Source organism: Enhydra lutris, unplaced genomic scaffold, assembly GCF_002288905.1.
Source record: "Enhydra lutris kenyoni isolate GAN:26980312 unplaced genomic scaffold, ASM228890v2 scaffoldscaffold8, whole genome shotgun sequence".
Classification (NCBI taxonomy): domain Eukaryota; kingdom Metazoa; phylum Chordata; class Mammalia; order Carnivora; family Mustelidae; genus Enhydra; species Enhydra lutris.
The window spans coordinates 4,928,835-4,944,603 of record NW_019154092.1 but is presented as its reverse complement, the minus strand read 5'-3'; the positions used below and the strand labels follow the sequence as shown (position 1 = coordinate 4,944,603).

Below are 15,769 nucleotides of genomic sequence, written 5' to 3'. Positions count from 1 at the left end.
TAGGTAAAGGTGTCTGTGTGTGAGTGTGTGAGGGATTGACTTAGGAAGTTATCAGACCTTTAAATTCACCCATTTTTGGATTTTTTTGGTCTGATTCTTTGAAGCAAGAATTGTTCAAAGGTTCTTATATAGATTAAACATGTTAACATAGAGTGATAGTGGACTATGTAGCATGCAGTGATGAATACCTAGTTGATCTTCCTGTAAGTAATAACACCACTTAGTACACAGGAGACATTTGTCAAATTAACCAGTATTGGATATTTTTATTTCTTTGGTGAGTGAAAATATTAAGAAAGACCTGGTCTTCATAGTGATGTGCCTGCCTTTATATAAGGCATTCTCACATATTTTATGAAATTCAGATTCTAACAATCATCTTATGAGTAGGGTAGGTAGCTTATATTAGCACCATTTTATAAATGAAGAAACAGATCAGCAAGGTAAAATGATTTGTCTAATATCAAACAGAAGTCAGGAGTAGGAGAGTAGAAGCAGCAAGGCTGTGGATTAGATTACTCAGGGTGAGCAATATAGGGTGAGGAGAGGTTAAGGAAAGAACAATGAGGCATGTCCTGGCTTGGAGACATTTGAGAAAAATGTTGGGGTGAAAAGAAGGCCAAGCATAGAATGTTGAGAACACTAATATTTCAGAAGAGGGTAAGGTAGGTGCCTCTCTCTGACTCCTCTGTTACACTCAGGGTTCTGTGCTTCACTTCTGTTCCTGATACTCAATTGATGACATAGAAAAATGGAATAGGAGACTCTTAATCTGTTGTCTCCTTCATTGTTTTCTTCTCTGTTTGCAGATAGAGAAATAGAATTGTAGGGATGAAGTAGACTTTGGTATAGCTTCCTTTATCCCCACTAAAATTCCATTCTTGGTGTTATCAGGTTCATTTTTCAATTTATACTCAAGTACTTAGGAATTGAATTACTCTGTTCTTGGAATTAGATATTAATGGCTAATAAATCAGGATCTCATTGAATAATTCAAGTTTTTTTAAACTGTTCTAAGCTAAACTTATGAAGTCAAAGAAAGGAACCCAGGCGGCTTTATTAGTTTACTAGGGTTGCCATAACAAATTACTAGAAACTAATGGCTTAAAACAGAGATTTATTCTCGCAGTTCCAGAGGCCAGAAATCTGAAATCAAGGTGTGGTCAGGGCGTGCTTCCTCCACAGTCCTTCCTCGTCTTCCTCTGGTGGCTTTGGGAGGTCCTTGGCATGTGGCTGCATAAGTTCATTTTCTCCCTCTGTCTTCAGATGCTGCCTTCTCTGTCTGTTTCTCCTTTTCTGTCTTTTATGCAAATGATCCAGGATGATCTTATCCTGAGATTCTTAATTATATATGCAAAGATCCTTTTTCTAAATTAGGTCACATTTCTGTTTCTGGGGTTAGGCCTTGGCCATATTGTATACTCTGAGGTAAACACTGCTTCAATGTGGATTTTTAAAATTTTTCATTTCTGAAATTTTTATCTGAATTGGTTTTTCATTAGGAAATATACAAAAGCTGAAACCCTCATGACAGTCACAGACCCTGTGCATGACATTGCCTTTGCTCCAAACTTGGGAAGATCTTTCCATATTCTAGCCATAGCAACCAAAGATGTGAGGATTTTTACATTAAAGCCTGTGAGGTGAGTTTTTGAAGCAATTACTAATTTAAAACTGTTCTTAACTCATTATTATTTTCTTCCATGGAGAAGAGTGAAGTGGCAACTGTGAACTGAAGAATGGATTCTTTATTGAACATTTTATCTACAAATATATGAGTTTTGGGGTTGGGGAATGGAATAAAGACAGGAGATTTATGTTTTCTTAATTGCATTTTCTTTAGGCTGATATGATGATTTGGATCCTCTGAATATAATTGGTACTCTGTAAATGTTTGAACAAATGAGAGGTGGGAGTTTACTTAGGAAAATTAAATTAGCACTGAGACATTCTTGTGAATAATCTGTTTAATCTTTAGTTTTGGAATTGTGAGTTTCAGTTCTTTTCCTTTTTCCTTCCTTTCCCCCTTCTATTCTTTCCTTCCTACAGCTTTCCTTTTAAAATTGTTATGTATTTTATTTCTCAGTTTTGTGTGGGGGAATCCTCTTTTGTTTTTCTTTCTTTCTTTCTTTCTTTTTTTTTTTTTTTTTAAGAGAGAGAGTGGGTGGTGGGGGGCCCGGAGGAGCAGAGGAAGAGGGAGAGAGATAATCTTAAGCATGCTCCAAGCCCATCTCAGAGAAGCCATGAGGCTTAATCTTGCAACTCTGAGATAATGACCTGGGCTGAAATCAAGAGTTGGACGCTTAACTGACTGAGCCACCCAGGCACTCCTGTTCCTTTCTTCCATGAAATAATTACTGAATAATTTTTACGTGGTAGGATCATACCAGGTGCTGGGGAGTCAAATGAAAGCGACATGGCCCAGCTCTCAATGACTTAAGGTTGGAGGGGTGTGGGAGGAAAGGTGGTGGTTATGGATTTGCACAGTTTTATAATGTAATATGGTAAAAATAATATAGTACGTGAGACCATTTGTATTTTAAAAATTAAAACTCTGTGTGTGTGTATGTATAAAATCTTTAATCAGCATTTCTTAGGGAAATTTTTTTAATTAATAGGAAAGAACTTACTTCCTCTGGTGGACCAACAAAATTTGAAATCCATATAGTGGCTCAGTTTGATAATCATAATTCCCAGGTCTGGCGAGTGAGTTGGAATATAACAGGAACAGTGCTAGCATCTTCAGGAGATGATGGCTGTGTGAGATTGTGGAAAGGTAAGATTTTAATGAAGGAATTGTTGCTCTGTGTTGGTACATCAGAATTTTCAATTAGAAATGTGTAAATTCAGAAATACTTTGGAAAAAATTATCTTTCTACAGTTACTTAAATTGATGTCTTAACATTAATTTGTGTTATATTGAACCTCCATCCATTTATTTAGTTCATGGCAGTTAGGACTGATTGAATTGTTTTTTAAGTTTCCATGTGGAAAAAAGCAACTTTTAAAACTAAAAGTAATTGTAACAGAATATGTGGTATAAGATACTGTTTGCTATATTATGCGGTATCTCCAAAAGATACCATTTGCTATATTTGTAATCTGTGTGACTGCTCTACAAACTCAGGATAGGACTACAGACATCTCCTATTAAATAATTGCTTTCAGCCAACCAGCCCTTCATAGGACAAAACCCAGTATCTACCCCACTTCCTGTCTGCAGCTCTCAGAAGTTGAAGCTTCTGGCCACTGATTCTGAAAGTTTCTTGTGCCATGCTGAGAATTCCGTCTAGTAACTCAATGCTCACTGGTTGCTGCAGCATGGTCTGCACTTTTCCATGGAAGTTTATCCACTGGGCGGAGGGGTCTTTGGTCTTTTTACCACTCTAGTTGGTGGTATCCCACTTTTAGGATCCAAACTTAAGCTTAGTTCGTGTACCTTGAGCAGTTACTGTTTCTCAAAATGCAGTTTGACTGAGTCTCCCATGGCCAGTTCTAGGCTGTGGTAGAACCAGCCCAGACTTCAATTTCCTCAGTGTCATTTGATATCAAGGGCTTTGCTTCCTTTTCATGCCTCTGGGCTTTAGTCAGGACCACACAGTTCCACTCCAGCAGGCTCCCTAACTTGAGTTTCCTGGACCTGGTGTCTCCAGCAGTCTGTTTTGCATTCAGAGAATTAGGCCATGTTGGGTAAGCCACTCAAACCCTAAAGGTTTGTTACTTAAATCCATCTCTGAGGACATTAGGTACCCACATGATCTATACTTGCATAACTAAGAGGACAACTCCATTACCCTCCATATACATGTGATTGAAATTCATTTTCCTGAACTTGAAGAATTTATTTTGATAGTAAAATGTTAATGTGGTAAATTAGAGAATAGTCTTTGTTAATATTTATCTTATAAGGAGGGAGAATGATAAAAATTTTGTTTTTTAAATTAGTTCTTGTAAAACTTTACAAAATAATTGTTAAAATTGAATATATGTATTTCATTTTAAATATGTAATATATCTTGAGAGATATGTTATAGTTTTTTTTATTATAGTTATTTCTTCTTGTTTTTTTAATTATAGTTAAAGGACTTGACCACAAATTTGTGCCCTTGAGTACAGCTGTTAGTCATGTTAATGTATTTGACCATTTTCTTTTCAGCCAATTATATGGACAATTGGAAGTGTACTGGTATTTTGAAAGGTAATGGGAGCCCTGTCAATGGGAATTCTCAGCAGGGAAACTCAAATCCTTCCCTAGGTTCAAATATCCCAAATCTTCAAAATTCATTAAATGGATCTTCTTCTGGCAGGTAGGCTGTTTTGTGGGAAAACTAGAAATTATCTCCTTTTTAAATCATTCTGGTAGGCATACTATAAGTCTGTGATTTTGTGGATTTTAAGATTGAATGAAGAAATTCATACATAAGTAGAAAAAAATTCACTTTGTTAGTTCTGTGTTTACCTTATGTGGCCATATTTATAGGTAGATTGTTAACCTTTAAACTAAACTATATTCTGAAATTTAATGGTCTGTCAGAAATATTTATAACTTTAAGATTTTACTTTGCTTCTAAAGTCAGATGAAGAGTAAATCTGGCATAATGCCTAGGATTTTTTTTAGTCCTAACTGAACATGAGTATGTTAGTGGTAGTAGTACAGGCTTTGAATTAGGTCAAGCTGAAATTTTAAATAAACTGCATTAACCAAGGCTTTGTAGAAGAGAGTGAGTTAGATGTGTTTTTTTGGTGTGTGTTTAAAACTTTAATAGATATTTAAGAGGAAATGGTAAATTCTGATTTCTTGATTTTTAGAATTTTTAACATATTTTAGATTCTTGTTTATCTTAAACAATGTTTGATGTGATCTCAAGAGTCATCCTTTGTTTTTATATTCAAATTTCAAATATGCGAATTGGTAAGATAAAGTTATTTTAATATGCCTTTGTGAATAATTTGGAATACAATTCAGGAAACTTCAAAGCACAGCCTTAACAAATTGTCCTGTGGTTATCCTGTTGTCATCTTAAATAACAGAATTCTATTTAAAATTTCAACTATTTTTATATTGTTATATTTTTATATTAAAAAAAAAGTCCTTAAATCTTTTGAGATTTAAGTATTTGCATGAAAACAATTTTAGGTTACCACCGAAAATACCAGATTATAAAGAATATTTCATGAAACAAAGGATTCTACCGTTAATTAAAAAAAAAAAAAAATCTGGTTTGTGGTTGCTGTCTGTTACTGTGTATATTGTAAAGAGCTTTGAAGTTTTGGTCTGTATTCTTATTGTGCCAATAACCGTGTGTGTTAGATCTGTGATGCATTTTTCCCTTCTCCATTTGTATTATGTCCTTTAACAGAAAGCACAGCTGAGTACCAGCTAACTGGAGTAACTTTGCTGTTTTGCTGCTTGTTGCATGCACACAGGAACGGAGAGCGAGCTCCTTTTCCCCTTCCCCAGCGCCGTTTGACCTCTCCCGAGATACACCAGCAGCCTGCTTACTACTAAACGCAATCCAAAAGGCCTTTAAAAATCCAGTGTATATCATTTTTTTGTACTAGCCGTTTATTGACGCTATTTGAAGCTTTTGAAATATAAATGGAGAGGCTTTTTGTTGAGACATTGTCACCAAAACAATTTTTTGAAATGGTCCTGAAACTAACATGGGTTTTAAAATTAAAAGGATTGTTCCTATCCTTATAAGCAGTTGGGACGAGGGTAAATATCACTTTATTCCATTTGGAGAAAATAGACTTATCTCTTTTGTTTTCTAAAACAGTAGGCTAAAATGATGAATTTTTATAATTTGAAGGTTGAATAAATATTTTTCATAAAGATTGTTTTGAGTGCTAATTTGTTTACCTTTTGTAGAATTGGTTTACACATGGTATTATTTAGTACAACTCTGTCATTTCTTTGTAATATTTAAAAAATATTAGTAAAGGAGTGAGAGAAGTAGTAGTAAAATGAAAGTGATTTGACTGTACAGTTTGCGGCCAAATTAAACATTTGGTATTGCTTCATTTTATAATTTGGTAGTAAAATGAAGACATCTTTGTAAATATTCAATTCATATTCACTAAAGAGCTTAACATTTCTAATATGTGCTTGTATATTTTTTTTATGGTATGATTCCATGGCTTAAGTTTTTCTTCAAAATTTGGAAGCCTACTGTAAGAGGAGCAGTTAAAAATTTGCTAAAATTGTGCATGCATGTTAACCTCCACATTCCAAGTCTCAGGAATTTAATTTAGTTGGCTGCTTCATTTAGTTCATATTCTCTAGAACTTTGACCTTAATGATAAAACTATAAGTCTTTGCTAAAATGCTTAAGTATTACGGGTAAGTTATAAAATGGCAGAATAACAACAAGGACATATTCTTTGAGCTCTTTTGCTTAACAAAATTTTGTACTGTTTAAGGTTTTTGCAGAAAAGCACCTAAGTATTTTCAAAGATTGTATTTCTTCAGAAGTATATTGCAATAGCTGGCCATACTATATGAAAGTATATTTGGATTGGTTCTCAGTGTCATGTATGCACTAAAAAACCTGTGCCTGCTGCTACTACAATCGAAGCATTGCTTAAAATAAAGAAAAAGCTTATTAGATTTGTAAATTTACAGGATAGCATCAAATATGAAAGATTAGAAAATGTTTTAAATTATAAAATGTCTTTTTTTGTAACATTCATACTGATAATTTTTTTTAACATTTTAAGTTTAACAGATTGTATTTCTTTCTTTCAAGTTTCTATACTTGCTTAAGCAAGCTTGATTTGAGTAAGGGTCTTGATTTTTGCGATTATGTTCTGTTAGTTTTGGCATGAATATACTAAAGCTTTTTTTTTTCAGCATGTGTTTTCTCCTCTTTGGTTCTCTTTGTATTTACTACTTTTCTCTTTTTCTTCTGTTTTTTTTTTCTTTTTTTTTTTTTTTTTTTTTTTTTTTTTTTTTTTTTTTTTTTTTTTTTCTGTTGTTTTTGTTTTGTTTTGGTGTTTTGTTCCTGTCTTCATTGTTTCAGGTATTTCTTTCCCCCTCTGGATTCCCCACGGGCTGGATCGAGATGGTCCAGTTATGCCCAGCTCCTTCCTCCTCCTCCTCCTCCTCCTCTGGTAGAGCACTCTTGCGATGCTGACACTGCCAACCTCCAGTATCCTCACCCTCGCAGACGATCTCTCTCTCGGCCTCTTAATCCCTTACCTGAGAATGAAGGGGTTTAAAACACTGATTTAACACTTAAAGGCCTTATTCAAGTGCTTGTAAATGCTTTCATTCCTGGCTGCTTTTTGTTTTTCATTTTCTTTTAGAAGATTTTTCTAACTTAGGGTCTGTCTTGCATGTATTACAACCAGAACACAGTGTTTTGAACCTAAATGTGTTTGTGCTTCTGCATCAAAGGAACATTTGGCTCACTGGTTGATAACCTTTGATGAAATGAGATAAGTACAAGTAACATGAACTGTGAGTTACAGTAGCTGATTTCAATTTCAAAGTGCCTATTCTGTAAGTTTTATTTTGAACTGTTATGGTGTTAGTTTTCTTATGGTTTGTCATTCTGGTTCGTGTGAAAGGATTACCATAAAGTTCACTTTGCCTTTGAGACGTACTAAGAAATGTTTTACATTTTACAGGCTGTTGTTGCAACCAACTAGTTTGTAAAATAAATCATTCCTGTGTATAAAGCAGCAAAACAAAATAATGGACTGTTGGGTCTTTTTTTTTTTTTTTTTTTTTTTAAAGAAATTGCCTTTTACTACTTGGAATTATTGTTTAAAGCTTTTGTAATTATTCTCCAAGTAGATTATTTAATAAAATATATTTTAAAAGATATGAATCTCTTGCCTTATGAAAAGAGAATGTACAGCTGGCCCTTGAACAACATGGGTTTGAACTGCACTGATGCACTTATACATAGGTTGATGGTTCCTCCCCCCTATAAAGGCAGTTTAGTACTGTAAATGTACTTTCTTATCTTATGATTTTCTTAATACTTCTTTTCTCTAGCATACTTTATTATAAGAAAACATTAGTTTGTATAACATACAAAATAGGTGTTAATTGACTGTTCATGTTACTGGTAAAGCTTCTCTCAACTATAGGCTATTAAGTTTTTTTGGGAGTACAAGGTTAAGCCCAGATTTTCAACTATGTGGGTGCATTGGCACCACCTAAGCCCTAGTTGTTCAGGGGTCAACTCTATTCTATTTGATAGATGATAACGCTTGTATCTCCTTATAATAGTACGTTGAAAAAAAAAAAAGAAAGAAAAAGAAAAAAACCCAAACAATAAAAAATTGGGAGATGAGCATGACATTTATTTAGAAGGTAGAAAGTCAATATGTAGACTAACATCTACAACTGACAGATGTTGACTTCCAATCTAATTACACATTATATTATTTTTTAATACTTTTGAAATTTGAAATCAGAAAATAATTGACAATAATTATGATAAAGTGATTAAAACTATGAGACTAGTAATATTCTTTTTAGTTCAGTTTTCTTAAGAATTGCCAAGGATTTAACTTTTCTTTAGGACTAGAGAAGGTGTAATTTGAATAGCATTTCATATGTGTCTCAGTTAATCACATGTAGGTACAATTGTTATAACCATATAATTTCTTATCTAATTTTCAAAGACACCTTTCCTTTGTATAGTGTCATACCCTTGAAACTTCTTAACCTGCAAGGGATAAAGAGCTAATAAGAGAGTAATTTTAACATAAGGAATATTTGAGTTTTGTGCTGACTGATTAAAGTGTTTTTTCCATAAAGTTGTTAGCATTTTAGCATTTCAATCTATGGAGAAGAGCCTTTTCCAGATAATTCTCAGAGGTCTTCCTTCTGTTAAAGGGCTTTAGACTTGCTAGCTTTGTTTGTGTTCAAAGCAAGGGGTCTAACTTAAGGCTGAATCTAGCTAAGAATTAAAAATTCATGTCTTTGAGATTTCAGTTGTAGAGGTGCATGGGGTTAGAATGGGCAAATGAAAGGAGACAGATTCTCCAACTTAATGAATATCAAGCATCTTTTACGTGCCAGATACTGTGCTGATACATAAAACAAAACAAAAAACAAAATGTAGTCTGCACACAAAGTTATTTTAGTGGGAGAAGCCTTTTACAGAATTTACAAAAAGTAACCAGGATTCGGTTTCATAATAAAGGTCGAAACACAGAAAGTGATTTACTTGGTCTGACTAGGTTTGGAAGCAATGTGGGAGGGTATTCAACAGGTGGAGTAGTTGAAGCGGAGGAGGGTAGGAGTTCTGAGGTGATGACCCAGCGGTAAAAGAGGATGGGTTATTTGGGCAACAAGTTATAAGCATTAGTCTGCTGTGAGGTCCATTTGGGGAGCTCATGGGAGATTAATCTAGAATCAAACTTTGTGGTCACATTGTATGCGGCTTTGTATATCTGTGGCTGAGATTTGCCACAAAGCAGTTGGTAGAGGAGAACTATGGGAGATGACTGCCTTTTCTTAACTGGATAAACATGACTTCTAATTCCTGGGAGGCATCCCTAGCCCTGAGACTTCTGCAAGATCTACCCAGGGTCCTGGATGATGGACATTAAGGAGGGCATGTGATGCAATGAGCACTGGATATTTTAGAAGACTGATGAATCACTGAACTCTACCTCTGAAACTATTAGTGCATATGTTAATTAATTGAATTTAATTTGAAAACAAAACAAAACAAAAAGATCTACCCAGTGTCTAAGGAGATTTGAAATCATTGGGAGTTGTGTGCCTCTTTTTCATTTGGCAAGTAAGTTTGGATAATAGCTAGTATTTGTTGAGTACGTCCATGTGTCAGTGCTCTTTTAGATACTTCATGTGAATTAACTAATCTCACAACAAATCTCTGAGGCAAGTGCTCTAAGTACCCCATTTTACCTGTAAGGAAATTGGAAGGTTAAAGCTCTTTGTCCAAGGCTGCACAGCTAGGAAGTGAGAACCAGAATTGAGATTTTGGCAGGCTGGTATCAGTCTCCGCTCTCCTGCTTGCAGATACTTTGGATCCTTGTCATTAGAGTTCCACCAGGTTGCTGGATGTTGTGGGGAGAGCTTTGGTCACTTGATTTTTATGGAAGAAGGACATTTATTGAGTTGGGTACAAGGATACAGGGTGAACGAATAGACACATTCCAGTAGTTCACCTCCAATGTATGCTCGTGGTGTAGACAGAGTAGTTAAGATACTTTGTGAAACAGGATTGCTCATTACAGTCAAATAGCATCCTTTTAGTTCTAAAGCTAGTAGGTTTATTTTTCTGGATTCAGAAAACCTTGAGATTTTCTCCACTTACCTTCGTTCATTGAGTGTGGACAAAGGTAGAATAGGGGTAATTAGAGTTTGCAAATGTCAAAGCTGGAGGGTTTCAAGAAAAAAAATGGCAGGAGAATTGCAGAGACATCAACTGAGTTTGACAGGAGGCTAGTTCTAATAAAATAAGTGTTGAAAGAAGATTCAGGACCAAACCAGATATCATAACATGAATGGCTATAAGGTGTGAAAGTGAAGGTAAGGTTAAGGGTAGGAGAAACAGAATGGTCTTAAGGTGATAAAACAGAATCAAGGAAGGGTGAGTTGGTTTTAGGTGGAAAGATGCAGCGTCTCTAAAGGCAGGTACCAGTAGAGAAGGTATCCAGGAATGATAATTGAGCAGTGTTTTAGAGGACACAGAAAAGTAAAGTGATCAAATAAACATGTCATTACCCAACAGGCTAACATTAGGAGTAGGGACTGTTAAGCTCAACTTTTTCATTTTCTCCCCCAAGTGTGCTGTTGCATCTTAAACATTAAATAATTTGCATGAATGAAGTTAGCTAGCTTTGGAAAAGGGGGACTCTTTCTCAGACAGTATGGAAGAAATTTTGAGATGAAGGAAAGTAAAAGGCACGAAATTGAATTACCTCTGGTTTCAGTATAGTAGTAAAGCAGTGGTGGCATTTGTGGCCTAAGGAGAACAGGAAAACGTAGGGAGTAATTAGGGATGAATTATGTCTCCTCAGCTCTTTCCACCCTCAAGCAGCCTTACTCCGTCACAAAGAGTGTAGAGAACTATCATGAAGCTTGGATCCTGAGAAATTATTTCCCAATTGAAGCTTTATTGCGGTTTAGAACATAAGGCAAATGATGACACATTTCAGTGTCTGCCAAGCAGTGGTAGAAAAGATCCGCATGGTAGAAAAGGTCTGCATCTGCTCTTGTAAAACGACAAAAAAATGACACAGTTCTAAACTCAGGGTAGTATCAGATGACTTGTTCACCGGAAGTATTGTTGTATAAGGTGAGCGACGATGTTTTGGGGTTCCAGACTGAATTCGGTAAGCAGTCCTCCCCGCCACCCCCCTCCCCGAGTTGGCCAAGGCCTTCATTATGTTGCGTTCGGCTCAGTTTTGGGGGGAAGGACTTTCACAGTGCACCCAACCCTTCCGAATACAGAGCTCCTCCTCCGGACCTGCGGAGCGCGGTTTCCTCGCTTCAAATTCAGGGACTAGCGGTCCTCGCCCAATCGTCGGCCTCCTGCCCGCCCCGTCCCTCGTCGCTGTCCAATCCAAGGCCAGCTCCGAGTCCCCGCCCCGTTGCTCGTGCCGCGAACAGACGTAAACTTCAGGGGCGCGCTGTACGGCCAGTCCGGGTGGCCGAGGGTGCGGGGGGGCGGGGGGGGGTGCTTCTTGCGCACGCGCATTTGCAGAGCCACCGGGACGCCCCCTCCCCTGGACCTTTCTGACCAACTCTCGGCTCCCGCAGCTGGAGTCGCGGGCTTGGTGAGGAGGGGTCCCTTGTGTCTTGACTGCGGTTCGGCAGGGGGCACGCGAACCCGCTTTCCGCAGGCGTTTCGGCTGCCGGGCGGATGGGGCAGTAGCGGTTGGGCCAGGGTCGGGCGCGGGGCGCAGGCTCCGGGCCAGGGACTGCGGGGCGCTGGCTAGGGTCTGACGGCCTTGCTCCGGCCGCCACGCAGAATTCCGCTCAGTGAGTTTAATTGGGCGCCTCTGAGAGATTGGCTTTTAAAGAAACGGGTTTTGATTTTGGGGATAACATCCTGGTAGCCCCCCACCCTCTATCACTTCCTGACTTCTAGGGACCAACGCGCTTTGCGCTTTGGTTTGGAGTTTCTTGTTGCAAAGTGCTCTTGACCCGGTGTTTGCTTCATGTGTGTCGTGATAGGCGGTTCTGTTTCTCTTTTTTGTCCAAAACTGACCCACGAAGGAAGGTTGTTAACTAAATGTAGAGGGGTCTGCTAGTGTCACCCTGGTATTCACTTTTTGTTTTGGTTTCTGCTAGGCCGCGTTCTCATTTACTCCCAGTACCTTTACTACATTCCTTACATCTGATTTCTTTATGAAAACAAAAAACAAACCATGAAAGAAGACTGTTTAATATCACTATACTTTTGATCTCTCTTAATTACAAACTTTGTTTAGTAAAACATGAGGTCCCTTTCGAAGCAGCCTTTTGGAGAACAGCTGTTTTTATGAAAGTATTTCCGTTTGCTGTTACCATTTTGAGGTCATTCGACTGGAGTTTTTACTGCTCCAAAATCAGTTTTTTCACTGAATTTCAGTTTTGTGATCAAAGTTTATGGTAAGCTTTGAAAAGTAATATATTAAATGCCTACCTAATTACAGATTATTTCTTAGAACACCAAGAATAAATGATGAATGTTAGGGAAGCTTGACAGCATATGCTTTTGAATGTGTTTAATTGTACGTGTAGACTTCCAATTAATGACTACAGTAAATGGTATTTTACATACCCAGAAATGTAATTAAAGCAGTTAATATTAGTCAATTCAACTGTGAAAATTTGAGGTCTCTACTTTAAGAAAATAGCAAGAGCTATTCCAAAGATGGCTACTTAGTTCAGATATAGTAAAAGAAAAGGTAATGTTACATTTTCTTCACTTTAGGTGATGGAGGAGGGGTGGATAATGCAATATAGAGGGAATTTAGGGAATTTTTCCTTCTAGGAGAACTTTAGGAATGTGGTATATCCATGGATGGTTTAAACAAGTGTAATCCTTTCTGGAAACGAGAGATTAGGTATTGGATTACATCTCGAGGAACCTTCCACTGGCTTCTATTACCCCTGCACCCATAGCCAAGCTTCATTCCCGCCCTTAACACTGTCATAATTAATAGGGAGCATAAGTGATTATAATTGATGAGAGTCATCAACTCCGTGAAGAGGAGCAGCTTTATTTTTGTATTTCCAGAGATAAGTAGAGTGTGTTTCATGGTTTGCGCTTGGTAATGATTGTTGCATGAACGATACTTGCTTAATATCTGAATTTTCTTGGATTTGACTCTAAATAGAGACGAATCCTTAAAGAATTTGGGATATATTTTAATGTGGTTTACATGTTTATAAATGAATGAATAACTTGGTGATTACAAGATTGGACGTGGGAAGGCAGGCTACTTGGAAGACTTATGCAATAGTTTAGATTAAAAAGTGGTAGGGTGTTGGGAATATAGAATTGAATCTCCGTTTTAGAGATCTATTTGGAGTTAGAGGCATTAGAATTTGATAACCAAGAGAACGAGAGAAATGGTTCCAAGTGTCTGGCTTGTATAGCAGGAGAATAGGGGTAACATAGGTCAAACTAAAGAGAGAAAAAAAAACGAGTTTGGTTTTATATTTGTTAACTTTGCACACTTGAGAGGGTGTTGGGGTGAGCCATTTGGAAGTGGGAGTCTAGAGCTCAGGATAGAGAGCTGAAGTGATTTGAAAATGAGGAAGATGGCATTAGTGCAAAGGAAAGACTACTCTGGGGCCACTTGCCTGTCTGTGAATCCTCTGCTCCCATTCATGGTATGTGGCCTGGAAAATCCTCATAATTCCCTCTCTTGGCCTCAGTTTCTTCAACAATAGGGATGATAGCTATCTTGCAGATCTGATGCACAGATTAGAGGATTGTATATAAAATACTTAGTGCATTAATTGATAATAGAGTAGACACCATATGTCAGCTAGATAGCTAGGGAGTATAGATTATTTCTTTCAACTCTTTTTTTTGTTCATTTTGTATTTCCAGCTCTATATCAATTACTGGGAACATATGGGTGTACGAGATTGAAATGTCCCCAAGATACTGATAATCTAAAGTTGAAGATGTTGGGGCCTCTGGATGTCTCAGCTGGTTAAGTGTCTGACTCTTAATCTCAGCTCAGATATTGATCTCAGGTCATGAGTTCAGGCCCTGGGCTCCACACTGGGCACGGAGCCTACTTTAAAAAAAAAAGAGTGAGAGAGGGGCTCCTGGGTGGCTCAGTTGTTAAGTGAATGCCTTCGGCTCAAGTCATGGTTCTGGGGTCCTGGGATTAAGCCCCGCATCCGGCTCCCTGCTTGGTGGGAAGCCTGCTTCTCTCTCTCCCACTCCCCTTGCTTATGTTCCCTCTCTGCTGTGTCTCTATCAAATAAATGTATAAAATATTAAAAACAAATGCACATTTAAGAGAAAAAAAGTGAAAGAAACCAATGTCATAAGTGTTTCCTTAAAAAATTATAAAGTCAAAGATATTGAAGATGTTAATCATTCATTTCATAAATATTTCGTAAATATGTGTTAGATATTGTTATAGGTGTTAGGTAAGAGTGATGGACAGATTGGCAAGGCCTGTGCTGTCAGAGAGCAATCTTTTTAGTGGGGGAAGAAAAGTATAAAAGTAGTGATAAGTGCTGGATGAAATTAAAACAATTGTGAGGGACAGTGGGGCTACATTGGATTAATGATGATGAATCACCTCTCTTATAAGGTGACGTTTAAATTCAGGTGAATGTTAGGAAGAAGCTAGTTGGTGCAGAGATTTAGCAGAGTACTCTAGGCCCCCAAGGTAGAGATGGGGCTTGGATGTTACAGGAACAGAGACACCAGTATGTGGTGTGTCATGAGCCTCAGGGGTGTCTCCCTCAAGTGTTCAATAGGGGCGTGGTACCTGGTTTGTATTTAATGGTGCATTTGGTTGCCATGTGGATATTTAACTGTAGGGTGGCAAGAATAGAAGCATGGAGACCAGTTGGGAGGCTTTGCAGTACGATAAGGTGGTGGTAGCAGACATAGAAAGATAATGGAACGATTTAGGGTCTGTTTGGGACATAGACCTGTTTTGCCCTCCGGAATGGGTTTCACCAGTAGATCTGTTTTATTTGGCAATAGTGTTTCTTACCGAATTGAAATTAGTTCAGTTGGGGTCTATAACTTCTAGTTGCTCTCATCTTACAGTACTGTTGTCTGACAGTATTAGTGCCTAAAAGCATTTGAGTTTGAGATCCCTACCTAAGAGTATAAGATGTACACTGTATAACAAAATCTGAGGTCAGAATCCTGGGTATCCCTACCGTGTAAGGAATAGATGGAGGAAGAAGATGTCATTGAGATACAGAAGTTATGGTTTGGATTCTTCTAAGACACTTGTCTTTGAAGGGGAGGTGAGAAGGTGGTGGCAGGAAGCACAAATGAAGGATGGGAACAGGTTTCCTACCTCCTCCATCCTACAGTGGGATCATTTTGAACATGTTTATAGAAATCAAGAAAAGGAAGTAGAAACAAAAAAGAAAGGAAAATGCTGGGACATGATCTGAGAGAAGGGTGCTTATATGATAGTTGGTACTAAATTTGCTCTGTATTGAAATAATTTGAAGACATTCAACAGATTTATTGAGAATTACTCTGGGCAAGGCACTGCTTTAAGTGGAAACTCAGTAGTAAAATACTCCAAGTCCCTGCCCTCATGGAGCTTACATTCTAATGTGGAGGAAAAA

At 37.5% G+C, this 15,769-nt stretch overlaps 1 protein-coding gene across 2 annotated transcripts in view; it reads left to right on the top strand.

Moving 5' to 3' along the window:
* The window catches only part of LOC111142644 (SEH1 like nucleoporin), a 29,269-nt gene extending 21,550 nt beyond the window's left edge, over positions 1-7,719 (top strand). The window contains exons 6-9 of one of the 2 annotated variants that reach the window (XM_022495958.1): positions 1,503-1,643; positions 2,619-2,776; positions 4,157-4,307; positions 7,023-7,719. In XM_022495958.1, coding sequence (XP_022351666.1) covers positions 1,503-1,643; positions 2,619-2,776; positions 4,157-4,307; positions 7,023-7,221 — 649 coding nt within the window. In that variant the 3' untranslated portion in view covers positions 7,222-7,719. Of the gene's footprint in view, positions 1-1,502; positions 1,644-2,618; positions 2,777-4,156; positions 4,308-5,360; positions 6,851-7,022 lie in introns of those variants that run through there. The other variant, XM_022495959.1, reaches the window with a different exon arrangement.
* The last annotated feature ends 8,050 nt before the right edge of the window (positions 7,720-15,769 follow it).